This window comes from Tachysurus vachellii, chromosome 3 (genome assembly GCF_030014155.1).
Source record: "Tachysurus vachellii isolate PV-2020 chromosome 3, HZAU_Pvac_v1, whole genome shotgun sequence".
In the NCBI taxonomy this organism is placed as follows: Eukaryota; Metazoa; Chordata; class Actinopteri; order Siluriformes; family Bagridae; genus Tachysurus; species Tachysurus vachellii.
The window spans coordinates 4,670,241-4,685,240 of NC_083462.1; the positions used below are offsets into that span (position 1 = coordinate 4,670,241).

The 15,000-nt window shown below is 49.9% G+C and overlaps 1 protein-coding gene across 4 annotated transcripts in view; it reads left to right on the forward strand.

Annotated features, from left to right (window-relative positions):
- LOC132842641 (myosin-9-like) overlaps positions 1 to 15,000 on the forward strand; it is a 45,521-nt gene that overhangs the window by 23,979 nt on the left and 6,542 nt on the right. For all 4 annotated transcript variants that reach the window (XM_060865423.1, XM_060865425.1, XM_060865426.1 and 1 more), the window contains 25 exons: positions 2,419 to 2,511; positions 2,606 to 2,669; positions 3,221 to 3,319; positions 3,593 to 3,736; positions 3,841 to 3,936; positions 4,084 to 4,355; positions 4,486 to 4,659; positions 5,510 to 5,683; positions 5,775 to 5,889; positions 8,036 to 8,223; positions 8,632 to 8,753; positions 8,881 to 8,950; positions 9,358 to 9,518; positions 10,663 to 10,771; positions 10,868 to 10,999; positions 11,097 to 11,303; positions 11,394 to 11,531; positions 11,784 to 11,907; positions 12,033 to 12,204; positions 12,339 to 12,551; positions 12,738 to 12,882; positions 13,082 to 13,288; positions 13,382 to 13,486; positions 13,714 to 13,866; positions 13,991 to 14,239. In XM_060865423.1, the coding sequence (XP_060721406.1) occupies positions 2,419 to 2,511; positions 2,606 to 2,669; positions 3,221 to 3,319; positions 3,593 to 3,736; positions 3,841 to 3,936; positions 4,084 to 4,355; positions 4,486 to 4,659; positions 5,510 to 5,683; positions 5,775 to 5,889; positions 8,036 to 8,223; positions 8,632 to 8,753; positions 8,881 to 8,950; positions 9,358 to 9,518; positions 10,663 to 10,771; positions 10,868 to 10,999; positions 11,097 to 11,303; positions 11,394 to 11,531; positions 11,784 to 11,907; positions 12,033 to 12,204; positions 12,339 to 12,551; positions 12,738 to 12,882; positions 13,082 to 13,288; positions 13,382 to 13,486; positions 13,714 to 13,866; positions 13,991 to 14,239 (3,726 nt within the window). The remainder of the gene's footprint in view (positions 1 to 2,418; positions 2,512 to 2,605; positions 2,670 to 3,220; positions 3,320 to 3,592; positions 3,737 to 3,840; positions 3,937 to 4,083; positions 4,356 to 4,485; positions 4,660 to 5,509; positions 5,684 to 5,774; positions 5,890 to 8,035; positions 8,224 to 8,631; positions 8,754 to 8,880; positions 8,951 to 9,357; positions 9,519 to 10,662; positions 10,772 to 10,867; positions 11,000 to 11,096; positions 11,304 to 11,393; positions 11,532 to 11,783; positions 11,908 to 12,032; positions 12,205 to 12,338; positions 12,552 to 12,737; positions 12,883 to 13,081; positions 13,289 to 13,381; positions 13,487 to 13,713; positions 13,867 to 13,990; positions 14,240 to 15,000) is intronic.

Genomic DNA, 15,000 nt, shown 5'->3' on the forward strand with positions numbered 1-15,000 from the left:
ATGTGTGTGTGTGTCAGCCCGTGTGTGTGTGTGTCAGCCCGTGTGTGTGTGTGTGTGTCAGCCCGTGTGTGTGTGTGTCAGCCCGTGTGTGTGTGTGTGTGTGTGTCAGCCCGTGTGTGTCAGCCCGTGTGTGTGTGTGTGTGTGTGTCAGCCCGTGTGTGTGTGTGTGTGTGTGTCAGCCCGTGTGTGTGTGTGTGTGTGTGTGTGTGTCAGCCCGTGTGTGTGTGTGTGTGTGTGTCAGCCCGTGTGTGTGTGTGTCAGCCCGTGTGTGTGTGTGTGTGTGTGTGTCAGCCCGTGTGTGTGTGTGTCAGCCCGTGTGTGTGTGTGTCAGCCCGTGTGTGTGTGTGTCAGCCCGTGTGTGTGTGTGTGTCAGCCCGTGTGTGTGTGTGTCAGCCCGTGTGTGTGTGTGTGTCAGCCCGTGTGTGTGTGTGTGTGTCAGCCCGTGTGTGTGTGTGTGTCAGCCCGTGTGTGTGTGTGTCAGCCCGTGTGTGTGTGTGTGTGTGTGTGTCAGCCCGTGTGTGTGTGTGTGTCAGCCCGTGTGTGTGTGTGTGTGTGTCAGCCCGTGTGTGTGTGTGTGTGTGTGTGTGTGTGTCAGCCCGTGTGTGTGTGTCAGCCCGTGTGTGTGTGTCAGCCCGTGTGTGTGTGTCAGCCCGTGTGTGTGTGTGTCAGCCCGTGTGTGTGTGTGTCAGCCCGTGTGTGTGTGTGTGTGTGTGTGTCAGCCCGTGTGTGTGTGTGTGTCAGCCCGTGTGTGTGTCAGCCCGTGTGTGTGTCAGCCCGTGTGTGTGTCAGCCCGTGTGTGTGTCAGCCCGTGTGTGTGTCAGCCCGTGTGTGTGTCAGCCCGTGTGTGTGTGTGTGTGTGTGTGTCAGCCCGTGTGTGTGTGTGTGTCAGCCCGTGTGTGTGTGTGTGTGTGTGTCAGCCCGTGTGTGTGTGTGTGTGTGTGTCAGCCCGTGTGTGTGTGTGTGTGTGTGTCAGCCTGTGTGTGTGTGTGTGTGTGTGTGTCAGCCCGTGTGTGTGTCAGCCCGTGTGTGTGTGTGTGTCAGCCCGTGTGTGTGTGTGTGTCAGCCCGTGTGTGTGTGTGTGTGTCAGCCCGTGTGTGTGTGTGTGTCAGCCCGTGTGTGTGTGTGTGTCAGCCCGTGTGTGTGTGTGTGTCAGCCCGTGTGTGTGTGTGTGTCACAGCCCGTGTGTGTGTGTGTCACAGCCCGTGTGTGTGTGTGTCACAGCCCGTGTGTGTGTGTGTCAGCCCGTGTGTGTGTGTGTCAGCCCGTGTGTGTGTGTGTCAGCCCGTGTGTGTGTGTGTCAGCCCGTGTGTGTGTGTGTGTGTGTGTGTGTCAGCCCGTGTGTGTGTGTGTGTCAGCCCGTGTGTGTGTGTGTCAGCCCGTGTGTGTGTGTGTCAGCCCGTGTGTGTGTGTGTGTCAGCCCGTGTGTGTGTGTGTGTGTGTGTGTGTGTTTGTCAGCCCGTGTGTGTGTGTGTGTGTCAGCCCGTGTGTGTGTGTGTGTGTGTCAGCCCGTGTGTGTGTGTGTGTGTGTCAGCCCGTGTGTGTGTGTGTGTGTGTCAGCCCGTGTGTGTGTGTGTCAGCCCGTGTGTGTGTGTGTGTGTGTGTGTGTGTGTGTCAGCCCGTGTGTGTGTGTGTGTGTGTGTGTCAGCCCATGTGTGTGTGTGTGTGTATGTCAGCCCATGTGTGTGTGTGTGTGTGTGTATGTCAGCCCATGTGTGTGTGTGTGTGTGTGTGTGTGTGTGTGTGTGTGTGTCAGCCCGTGTGTGTGTGTGTGTGCTCAAACAGGACTGAACAGGGAACACATTAAGTCTGTATGATTGATTTGGACACTTGATCTTGTTCTTGACTCTGGAGGTGCTTCATGAAGCCTGAGTGTAATCTGATTATTGTCTGATTCGTGTAAACTTGGACTTTCCCTTTTATCAGATTACTGAATCCTGTGTAAATGTCTGACAAAGTACGATAAACTCTTTCTCTGCGTCTCTGTGAGAGAGAAAGAGAGAGAGAGAAAGATTGTGTAATATAAAGATAATAGAACAGAGCCTTTGGGGCTCGGATCAGATCAGAGTGAGATCTGATGTCGGGTCGGTTTGGTGTTCCAGCTGTGCATGAGGTCCAGGGTTTCTCTGAGGTGATGGGAGTTTCTTGTGTTTGGGTTAACTTTCCCTCGGGATCTGCTTTGTGTGTGTGTGTGTGTGTGTGTGTGTGTGTGTGTGTGTGTGTGTGTGAGTGAGCTGCAGTATTTGTGCTTTCCCCATGCTAGCTGTAGCCAATCGGTGAGATGCTAAGTCACGGTGAGTCCTGCAGATTTCTCCAGCGCTCTGCTCTGCGTCCGGTTTTTGGGGATGTTGGTGTTGATCAGCTTTATATTGTCACCATGCTGAGTGTGTGTGTGTGTGTGTGTGTGTGTGTGTCTTCTAGGGGGAGCTGGAGAAGCAGCTACTGCAGGCAAACCCCATCCTCGAGGCCTTCGGAAACGCCAAAACCGTCAAGAACGACAACTCTTCACGATTTGTGAGCGCATCTCGCCGTCACACGTTTAACGCTCACGTGGCTGCGTGGTTCACTTTCTTCTTTGATCTTAACCTCCGTCTTTCTTTTCCGACAGGGAAAATTCATCAGAATCAACTTTGACGTTAACGGTTACATCGTCGGCGCAAACATCGAGACCTGTATCCTTTTTTTTTCTAATCAAAAACATTAGTGATGTTCGGAGCTCCGTATCCAGCGCCTTTGACATGAAGTGGGCGTGGCTAATCCTGGGCGGAGCTTAATCTAGTGAAGGACTGAACCGGTTTTTATTGCTGTAGCAGACAGGAGCTGTCACTCAAGCGTAAGCTCATTTAAATATTTGGCCACACCCACTCTGACGTTTTAAAAATAAAATGCTATTCGTTTATTTTCTTACAGAAGACCATTTCTCATATTACACTGTTGACTAATATGATCTACATTTGCCTGAGTGCAAAAGTTTGCACGCCCCTGCTTTGTAGCTGTGTTTTAAATCACACACTCAGACACTGTTCTATATGATTCAGCTCAGACTTGCCCCCTAGTGGCCATTGCTGTGAAAACATCGCATGTAGGAAAGGTCGCGAAGGCGACGATGAACCTGAACAATGTTGGTTATGTTGCTGGTGCTCCTTTTAAGCCACGCCCACCCCCATCCACAGCTCAGGCCTTTCTCTCCCATCACACAATTCCTTAACCAGCGCGCTCTCAGATCTGCTGGAGAAATCCCGCGCCATCCGCCAGGCCAGAGAGGAGAGAACCTTCCACATCTTCTACTACATGCTGACCGGAGCTGGTGACAAACTGCGCAGTGAGTTTCCTTCCAGATCACTGAAGCTGCTGTGAAACACCTCAGACCTTCAGAGGAACTTGAACCATGCTGACATATAGAGTGTGTGTGTGTGTGTGAGCGACGCTCACAGGCTTGTGGAATGTTACTATTAGCCAATCAGCCAAACCCATATTGTTTGGTATATAGATGTTATGTAGAGAATGAAAAGCGCACACACACACACACACACACACACACACACCGTAATGTTCTTTGTGAGTGTACTAATATCAGTTTTTGTGTGTTTTGTAGATGAATTATGTCTGGAGGGCTACAACAAGTATCGTTTCCTGTCTAACGGAAACGTGACCATCCCTGGACAACAGGACAAGGACATGTTTCTTGAGACCTTGGAGGCCATGCGCATCATGAGCATCCCTGAGGACGAGCAGATCGGTGAGAGAGACTCCCTCTCACACACACACACGTAATTAGGTGTGTAATTCTAAATCGAATTAAATTACTGAACGTGTCTGTGTGTGTGTGTGTGTGTGTTGTAGGTCTGCTGCGTGTCGTCTCCTCTGTCCTGCAGCTGGGGAACATCAGCTTTAAGAAGGAGCGTCACTCCGACCAAGCCTCCATGCCTGATGACACGGGTAATGTGTGTGGGCGTGGCCTAATATTTAAATGACCTTCATGATGATTCTCTGCATTCATGCAGGATTTACATGAGATTAACTCCACCCACTTTAGGTTATTTTGCACCTCACTAACCATCTCCTGACTCTTTTTCTTTTCTCCAGCGGCTCAGAAGGTTTGCCACCTGATGGGCATGAACGTGACGGACTTCACCCGCGCCATTCTGAGCCCCCGTATCAAGGTGGGCCGCGACTACGTGCAGAAGGCGCAGACGCAGGAGCAGGCGGAGTTCGCCGTGGAGGCTCTGGCCAAAGCCACCTACGAGAGGATGTTCCGCTGGCTCGTCATGCGCATCAACAAAGCTCTGGACAAGACCAAGCGTCAGGGAGCGTCCTTCATCGGCATCCTGGACATCGCTGGCTTTGAGATCTTCGAGGTACGCTGCCAAAGTGTCAGAAATCATTACACACACACACACACACACACGACTCGAGTACGACCGTTTTCATGACCCTCTCACACACACTTAAAGACATGAAAACAGTAAGGAGTTCTTTTCTTTTCAGCTGAACTCCTTCGAGCAGCTGTGCATCAACTACACCAACGAGAAGCTACAGCAGCTCTTCAACCACACCATGTTCATCCTGGAGCAGGAGGAGTACCAGCGTGAGGGCATCGAGTGGAGCTTCATCGACTTCGGCCTCGATCTGCAGCCCTGCATCGACCTCATCGAGAAGCCTGTAAGTCTGAACCCTGAACCCTACAGCTACGTTTACACGTCACACACACTATCAAATATCTTCACCGTTTACCATCACTGAAAGTTTTCTTTTCTCTGTGTCTCTGTGTTTGTCTGTGTCTGTGTGTGTTTGTCTGTGTGTGTTTGTCTGTGTGTGTTTGTCTGTGTGTGTTTGTCTGTGTCTGTGTGTTTGTCTGTGTCTGTCTGTGTTTGTCTGTGTCTGTCTGTGTTTGTCTGTGTCTGTGTGTTTGTCTGTGTGTTTGTCTGTCTCTGTCTGTATGTCTGTCTGTGTGTGTCTGTCTGTGTGTGTCTGTGTGTGTCTGTCTGTGTGTGTGTGTCTGTCTGTGTGTGTCTGTCTGTCTGTCTGTGTGTGTGTGTGTCTGTCTGTGTCTGTGTGTGTCTGTCTGTGTGTGTCTGTCTGTGTGTGTCTGTCTGTCTGTGTGTGTGTGTCTGTCTGTGTGTGTCTGTATTTGTGTGTGTGTGTGTCTGTATTTGTGTGTGTGTGTGTGTGTCTGTATTTGTGTGTGTGTGTGTCTGTATTTGTGTGTGTGTGTGTCTGTATTTGTGTGTGTGTGTGTCTGTATTTGTGTGTGTGTGTGTCTGTATTTGTGTGTGTGTGTGTCTGTATTTGTGTGTGTGTGTGTCTGTATTTGTGTGTGTGTGTGTCTGTATTTGTGTGCGTGTCTGTATTTGTGTGCGTGTCTGTATTTGTGTGCGTGTCTGTATTTGTGTGCGTGTCTGTATTTGTGTCTGTATTTGTGTCTGTATTTGTGTGCGTGTCTGTATTTGTGTGTGTGTCTGTATTTGTGTGTGTGTCTGTATTTGTGTGTGTGTGTGTGTGTGTTCTGCAGGCGAGTCCTCCAGGTATCCTGGCTCTGCTGGATGAGGAGTGCTGGTTCCCCAAAGCCACAGATAAGAGCTTTGTAGAGAAGGTGCTGCAGGAGCAGGGAACACACCCCAAATTCTTCAAACCCAAGAAACTAAAGGACGAAGCTGACTTCTGCATCATCCACTACGCCGGAAAGGTAAACACACGTGCAGGAGAAATCGTGCGTCGGAGCCGAGCCGCTTTCCTGTAAATAAACACACCCTGGATAAATAACGTGTGTCTCTCAGGTGGACTACAAAGCTGTCGAGTGGCTGATGAAGAACATGGACCCTCTGAACGATAACGTGGCGTCTCTGCTCAACCAGTCCACTGATAAGTTTGTGTCTGAGCTGTGGAAGGACGGTGAGTGGAGCTGAGGGGGGGCAACAAAAGTGCAGTCAGGATGTGGGGCTGTTTGTGGGGCGAGTTTCTAAAAGCCTGCTGGTGTATTTTCTGTCCTGTGGGATTCTTCTCGCAGGACGACCACCACTGCTTTTGGTGTCATTTCCCATGCTGACTGTTCTCACATCTCTCCGTTTTTCTGATTTTCCTCTGTTCCTATCCCTTGTTCTCACTTTTCTCCTCCTCCGTATCCCTCCTTCTGTTCGTCCTTCTCTCGTCTCGTCTCCTTTTCTTTCGTTACGTCGGCTCTCAGAGGTGTTGAGTTGTCAGAGAGCTTATTTTTATCAGCGTTTTCCTTTTCTCCATTCTGACTCAGGTGACATCTTTCTGTTTTTCTTTTCTTTCCTGTTTTTTTTTTATGCTTTTCTTGCTGTTTGTCTTGATCCTGCTCGATACGGAGGTCTTTCCTGTCAAAACATAAATAAAAACATAAAACACAATCTATATGAATGGTGCATTGATGCTTAATTAATTTTGACAGTAGATACCCTCCGTGTGGGTGAGTGTGTGTGTGAGACAGTGAGTGAATTGGGGTGTGTGTGTATGTGTGTGTGTGTGTGTGTGTGTGTGTGTGAGAGACTGTTCCTCAGCCTGCGCTCATCTCTCTTCCTCTCTCCCTCTCTGTGTAATAGCGTGGTTGGGGCTCCCCTGCTCTTGGTCTTGGGTACTACAGAAATGGGTATATAAACTGCATGGGTTTGCTTCTGTTCTCTCACACACAGACACACACACAGACACACACACACACAGACACACGCACACAGACATATACGCACACACACACAGACATGTACGCACACAGACAGACACAGACACACACACACAGACATGTACGCACACAGACAGACACAGACACACACACACAGACATGTACGCACACAGACACACACACAGACATGTACGCACACACACACAGACATGTACACACACACACACAGACACACACACACACAGACATACGCACACAGACACACACACAGACACACACACACAGACATACACACACAGACATATACGCACACAGACACACAGACATGTACACGTACGCACACAGACACGTACGCACACAGACACGTACGCACACAGACACGTACGCACACAGACACGTACGCACACAGACACGTACGCACACAGACACGTACGCACACAGACACGTACGCACACAGACACGTACGCACACAGACACGTACGCACACAGACACGTACGCACACAGACACGTACGCACACAGACACGTACGCACACAGACACGTACGCACACAGACACGTACGCACACAGACACGTACGCACACAGACACGTACGCGCACACAGACACGTACGCACACACATAATCACCACATTGTCATTTGATTATTAATGCGAGGCAGTTTGATTAGTAAAACGCTCTACACTTCATACACCGTGACATCAAAAGGCTAAATATAAAAAAAATAAATCTTATTTGCGAATTTATGCAATCCATACAGCACACACACACACACACACACACACACACACACACACACACACACACTGCATGGTTTTGACACTGCTTCATGTAGTGTTATATGACTAAACATCAATCATTATATTATGGAGAATTTTACACACAAACACACATACACACACTGCACATTTTACACACACACTGCACATTTTACACACACACACTGCACATTTTACACACAAACACACATACACACACTGCACATTTTACACACACACTGCACATTTTACACACACACACTGCACATTTTACACACAAACACACATACACACACTGCACATTTTACACACACACACACACACACTGCACTGAATTGGGTCCATTTTCCCCCGTGTTTGTTTTTTCTTCACTTCACTGGCATTGTGTGATTTTATTTCTTTATAAATTTTAATTCCCTCCCTCCCCCCACTTGCCCTCATCTCACCGTGTGGTTGTGTGCTTTATCACCACTCTCCATGTGTTGTTGTTGTTGTTGTTGTTGTTTTTATAGCACCACGGGATTGTGGGTAAACATGTTCTGCTCGTTGCTTCATCCGTATGGAAGCTACATCCTTTCCGTGGTGTATGTTACTCATTCTCCCCTCTCTCTCTCTCTCTCTCTCTCTCTCTCTCTCTCTCAGTGGACCGGATCGTGGGCCTGGATAAGGTGGCAGGAATGTCGGAGATGCCCGGAGCGTTTAAGACCCGTAAGGGAATGTTCCGGACAGTGGGGCAGCTCTATAAGGAGCAGCTGTCCAAGCTGATGGCCACACTGAGGAACACCAACCCCAACTTTGTGCGATGCATCATCCCTAACCATGAGAAGAAGGTATCAGAAGCAGCAGGCCCCGCCCACACCGCACATGATTGGCTGTACTGTAATTAATATTCATATTCTTTTGTGTTTGATACTCACCATCTTTCTTTCTCTCTCTCTCTCTGTCCCTCCCTCCCTCCCTCTCTCCCCCTCTCTCTCTCTCTCCCTCTCTCTCCCTCTCTCTCTCTCTCTCTCTCTCTCTCTCTCTCTCTCTCTCTCTCTCTCTCTCCCCGTCTCCCTCTCTCCCTCTCTCCCTCTCTCTCTCTCTGTCTCTCTCTCCCTCCGTCTCTCTCTCTCTCTCTCTCTGTCTCTCTCTCTCCCTCCGTCTCTCTCTCTCTCTCTCTCTCTCTCTCTCTCTCTCTCTCTCTCTCTCTCTCTCTCTCTCTCTCTCCCCCCCCTCTCCCTCTCTCTCCCTGTCAGGCGGGTAAACTGGACCCTCACCTGGTCCTGGACCAGCTCAGGTGTAACGGTGTGTTGGAGGGGATCCGTATCTGCAGACAGGGCTTCCCCAACCGCATCGTCTTCCAGGAGTTCAGACAGAGGTGTGTACAGTGGAAAGGTCACGTGTTGCAGTTTACACGTGTTGCAGTTTACACGTGTTGCAGTTTACACGTGTTGGCTTTGCTCAGTCGTAGAGTCGTGACCTGGGGTGTGTTTTCTGCCCCATAGGTATGAGATCCTCACACCCAACGCCATCCCCAAGGGCTTCATGGATGGCAAACAGGCGTGTGTGCTGATGGTAAGAGTTTACTCACTGACCTCAGCACGTGTCCTCACATCTCAGTAACACTGTACTATAATCTGTCTGTGTGTGACTCTCACACGCGCACACTCTCTCACACGCGCGCGTGCGCTCTCTCTCACACGCGCGCGTGCTCTCACACACACACATGCTCACACACACGCTCTCATAATCTGTCTACGTAACGGCTCTATTCATTCAGCCGCTACTAGAGGTGTTGTGAACTAACTAGTTAACTAACTAACTAAGCATCAGTTAAGTTAATTGGCTCAAAAAAACTAAACACTCGTTCAAATAAACACCTCAGTCACATTAGAGTAAGTCATCATTGATTCTCACACACACACACACACGCACTCTCACACACTCTCACTCACATGCTCTCTCACTCACCTGTGTGTCAGATCAAAGCTCTGGAACTGGACCCGAACCTGTTCCGGATCGGACAGAGCAAGGTGTTCTTCCGTGCCGGAGTCCTGGCCCACCTGGAGGAGGAGCGCGATATGAAGATCACAGACGTCATCATCAGCTTCCAGGCCTGGTGCCGTGGCTACGTCGCCCGAAAGTGAGTGTAGAAACGTGTCTGCTGACTAGAAGTGACTGAGTTAACTCCTAGGCCATAGCTAACTGTGTCTGTGTCTGTGTGTCTGTCTGTGTGTCTGTCTGTGTGTGTGTGTGTGTGTGTGTGTCTGTGTGTGTCTGTGTGTGTGTGTGTGTGTGTGTGTGTGTGTGTGTGTGTCTGTGTGTGTGTGTGTGTCTGTGTGTGTGTGTGTGTCTGTGTGTGTGTGTGTGTCTGTGTGTGTCTGTGTGTGTCTGTGTGTGTCTGTGTGTGTCTGTGTGTGTCTGTGTGTGTGTCTGTGTGTGTCTGTGTGTGTGTCTGTGTGTGTCTGTGTGTGTGTCTGTGTGTGTCTGTGTGTGTGTCTGTGTGTGTCTGTGTGTGTGTCTGTGTGTGTGTCTGTGTGTGTGTCTGTGTGTGTGTCTGTGTGTGTGTCTGTGTGTGTGTCTGTGTGTGTGTCTGTGTGTGTGTCTGTGTGTGTGTCTGTGTGTGTGTCTGTGTGTGTCTGTCTGTGTGTGTCTGTGTGTGTCTGTCTGTGTGTGTCTGTCTGTGTGTGTCTGTCTGTGTGTGTCTGTCTGTGTGTGTCTGTCTGTGTGTGTCTGTCTGTGTGTGTCTGTCTGTGTGTGTCTGTCTGTGTGTGTCTGTCTGTGTGTGTCTGTCTGTGTGTGTCTGTCTGTGTGTGTCTGTCTGTGTGTGTCTGTCTGTGTGTGTCTGTCTGTGTGTGTCTGTCTGTGTGTGTCTGTCTGTGTGTGTCTGTCTGTGTGTGTCTGTCTGTGTGTGTCTGTCTGTGTGTGTCTGTCTGTGTGTGTCTGTCTGTCTGTGTCTGTCTGTCTGTGTCTGTCTGTCTGTGTCTGTCTGTCTGTGTCTGTCTGTGTGTGTGTGTCTGTCTGTCTGTCTGTCTGTCTGTCTGTCTGTCTGTCTGTGTGTGTCTGTCTGTGTGTGTGTGTCTGTCTGTCTGTGTGTGTGTGTCTGTCTGTCTGTCTGTCTGTCTGTCTGTCTGTCTGTCTGTCTGTGTGTGTCTGTCTGTGTGTGTGTCTGTCTGTCTGTCTGTCGTGTGTGTGTGTCTGTCTGTCTGTGTGTGTGTCTGTCTGTCTGTGTGTGTCTGTCTGTGTGTGTGTGTGTGTGTCTGTGTGTGTGTCCTTTCTGACATCAGGGCGTTTGCTAAGAGGCAGCAGCAGCTGACGGCCATGAGAGTGATCCAGAGGAACTGTGCTGCTTACCTTAAACTGAGGAACTGGCAGTGGTGGAGACTCTTCACTAAGGTGAAACCTTGTGTTGATCTGATTAAACTGCCCCTGTGTGTGTGTGTGTATGATGTGGTTGTGTGTTTGTGTAACCTGCTCTCCTTTGCGCTGCAGGTGAAGCCTCTGCTCCAGGTGAGCCGTCAGGAGGAGGAGATGCAGGCCAAAGACGAGGAGCTGAACAAAGTCCGTGAGAAACAAGTGCAGGCTGAGAAAATCCTGGAGGAGATGGAGGTCAAACATCAGCAGGTAACACACACACACACACACACACAGTCTCTCTCTCACACTGTTGCATCACTCTTAGTAATGTGTGTGTGTGTGTGTGTGTGGTTCCCGTGCTCAGCTGAACGCAGAGAAGCTGGCTCTACAGGAGCAGCTGCAGGCTGAGATGGACCTCTGCGCTGAAGCCGACGAGATGAGGAACCGTCTGGTGGCGAAGAAGCAGGAGCTGGAGGAGATCCTGCACGATCTGGAGGCTCGAGTGGAGGAGGAGGAGGAGAGAGCCAATCACCTTCAGGCAGAGAAGAAGAAGATGCAGCAGAACATCACGGTACGCTAACACACCAAACCTCATGGCACCCAATTCTCAGCAGCGCTCGAGAGGAGAAACGCTCACGAGGTCGTTCCTGTCGTCCAATAGGATCTGGAGCAGCAGCTGGACGAGGAGGAGGCGGCTCGGCAGAAGCTCCAGCTGGAACGCGTCACCATGGAGGCCAAGATGAAGAAGATCGAGGAGGACGTCATGGTGCTGGACGACCAGAACAACAAGCTGATGAAGGTTAGATCTGACTTTCAGACTTCTGTCAGATCTGAATGTTTAGGTTGTGATTTAGTTTTTGTTTTTTTTTGTTACATTTAATGTCTAACAGCTAGGAAAGTTGTTGCTATAGGAACGATGATGTGCTAGAACTCCTGTCAGAAACGTCTCAAAAGCTTCTGACCAATCAGAATGGAGAACTCTGCAGCGCTGAGGTGTTGAAGGTCTGAGCTTCGTGAGCTGCGAGCTTCTAAACTTGTGCTGGTTTAACAGGAGAAGAAGCTGATGGAGGAGAGGATCAGCGAGTTCACCACCAACCTGACCGAGGAGGAGGAGAAGTCCAAGAGCCTGCAGAAGCTGAAGAACAAACACGAGGCCATGATCACAGACCTGGAAGGTACGAGCCTTGTAGTGACATGAAGAATATTTTGTATGTTGTGAACTAGAGCTGATCAGAAGTCAGGTCTTGTTCAGGGGGAAAAAAAACAGAGCGCTGTAAATGTAACTGTGTGTTCGTGTTAGATCGTCTTCGCCGGGAGGAGAAAATAAGGCAGGAGCTGGAGAAGAACCGCAGGAAGTTGGAGGGCGACTCCACTGAGCTTGCCGATCAGCTCGCTGAACTCCATGCCCAGATCGCCGAGCTCCGAGCTCAACTCGCCAAGAAAGAGGAGGAGCTTCAGGACGCACTGGCCAGGTCAGATCCTCTAAACAACTGACCTGACTCGATGTTCTCAGAAGTTCATTATTCCTGCTTGAAATAATTCGTTCCTGCACGTAGAACATTTAACAGTTCCAGACCAAATCTTTGTTTCCTCCTTGTTTCCGCAGGATCGAGGAAGAGGCGGCGCAGAAGAACCTGGCCCACAAGAAGATCCGTGAGCTGGAGGCTCAGCTGAGCGAGCTGCAGGAGGACCTGGAGCTGGAACGAGCCGCTCGCACCAAGGCTGAGAAACACCGCCGTGATCTGGGAGAGGAACTCGAGGCCCTGAAGACAGAGCTGGAGGACACACTGGACACCACAGCTGCTCAGGAGGCACTCAGGTACTGCTACAGATCCACAATGTTCCTCACCACAGGAACTTGGACTTACAGCACAGATGACGGAATAACATCCACCATCAAATGTGGTTAGCTGTCCAGTGTGTTCTAACTCCAACAGTGGATGCAAATGTAGAAGCACGGTTACTAGTGTGTGTGTGTGTGTGTGTGTGTGTGTGTGTGTGTCAGGACGAAGCGTGAGACGGAGGTGGCACAGCTGAAGAGGAACCTGGAGGAGGAAGCTAAAAACCACGAGCAGGTTGTGGTTGAACTGAGACAGAAACATGGCCAGGCTTTTGATGAGCTCAATGAGCAGCTGGAGCAGGCCAAGAGGGTAACACACACACTTCACACACACACACACACACACACACTTCACACACATCTCTTTACTTTAGATATGAATGAGGTCAACTTCATGAGGACTGCAGATTAAATTGCAGTTATTTCCAGTCGCATATTCTGTGACTATTCCTAACTGCTCTCCGTGTGTGTGTGTGTGTGTGTGTGTGTGTGTGTGTGTGTGTGTGTAGAACAAGGCATCAGTAGACAAGATGAAGCAGACTCTGGAGTCGGAGCGTAACGAGCTGCAGATCGAGGTACAGGGACTGATGCAGAGTAAGAGCGAGTCTGAGCACCGCAGGAAGAAGGCTGAGGCTCAGGTGCAGGAGCTGCAGATCAAACACACTGAGAGTGAGAAGCAGAAAGCAGAGCTGCTGGAGAAAGTGTCCAAACTGCAGGTATATACACACACACACACACACACACACACACACCTTGTCCTTCTAAAGTTTAGTCAGATCATGTTTGATGGTGTTTGGTGTTTTCTGTAGGCGGAGCTAGATAACGTCAACAGCGTGCTCAGTGACGTGGAGGGAAAATCCATCAAAGCAGCCAAAGACTGTTCAGCTGTGGAGTCTCAACTGCAGGATGTCCAGGTATCAATACAGTGTCTGTGCCTCAGGGGTCTGTGCCTCAGGGGTCTGTGCCTCAGGGGTCTGTGCCTCAGGGGTCTGCGCCTCAGGGGTCTGCGCCTCAGGGGTCTGCGCCTCAGGGGTCTGCGCCTCAGGGGTCTGTGCCTCACTATTCGCCTGTCCTCCATACACATCTTACCTATTCACCACTGTAACCGTGTGTGTGTGTGTGTGTGTGTGTGTGTGTGTAGGAGCTGCTCCAGGAGGAGACTCGTCAGAAACTGTCAGCCAGCACACGGATGAGGCAGCTGGAGGAAGAACAGCACAACCTGAGGGAACAGCTGGAGGAAGAGGAGGAGGCCAAGAGGAACATGGAGAAACAGTTGATCGCAGCTCAAGCTCAGGTACAAACACACAATCGGGTCATTTTGTAATTTTATTTATTTATTTTTTTATATCCAACTGAAATAATCTTTCTATAAAGAAAACCTGCTTGCTAAATTTTCTAGTTACTTTCTCTAACTGCAGCTGGCTGATATGAGGAAGAAGATGGAGCAGGAGGTGTGTTCTCTGGAGAGCGCAGAGGAGGTGAAGAAGCGTCTGCAGCGCGACCTGGAGGCAGTCACTCAGCGCGTGGATGAGAGGAACCTGGCCTATGACAAACTGGACAAGACCAAGACCCGCCTGCAGCAGGAGCTGGATGACCTCCTGGTGGACCAGGACCATCTGAGGCAGATCGTCTCCAACCTGGAGAAGAAGCAGAAGAAGTTTGACCAGGTGTGTAGGAATTGTCCACTTTCACTTCATACATCACCTCCACGTCCTGATGCGAGAGACAAAGGGAGAGATGGAGACAAATGTAGGTGGGGCGAAAGACTGGAAGATAAGAGAGACAGAGAAAGATGAAGATAGAGAGGAAGAAAATATATAGTATAATAAATAGAGTGAAATGAAGATTAAAATTAAAGAAGAAGAAAGAAGATTCGCTTTCTGTAGTCTGGTGCTGTATTAGCACTTTATTCTAATGTGTCTGTGTGTGTGTCTGTGTGTGTGTCTGTGTGTGTGTCTGTGTGTGTCTGTGTGTGTGTGTCTGTGTGTGTGTGTCTGTGTGTGTGTGTCTGTGTGTGTGTGTCTGTGTGTGTGTGTCTGTGTGTGTCTGTGTGTGTCTGTGTGTGTGTCTGTGTGTGTCTGTGTGTGTGTCTGTGTGTGTGTCTGTGTGTGTGTGTGTGTGTCTGTGTGTGTGTGTCTGTGTGTGTGTGTCTGTGTGTGTGTGTCTGTGTGTGTGTGTCTGTGCCTGTGTGTGTGTGTGTGTGTGTGTCTGTCTGTGTGTGTGTGCCTGTGCCTGTGTGTGTGTGTGTGTGTGTGTGTGTGTCTGTGCCTGTGCCTGTGTCTCTGTGTGTGTGTGTGTGTGTGTGTGTCTGTCTGTCTGTGTGTGTCTGTCTGTGTGTGTGTGCCTGTGCCTGTGTGTGTGTGTGTGTGTGTGTGTGTGTCTGTGCCTGTGCCTGTGTCTCTGTGTGTGTGTGTGTGTGTGTGTGTGT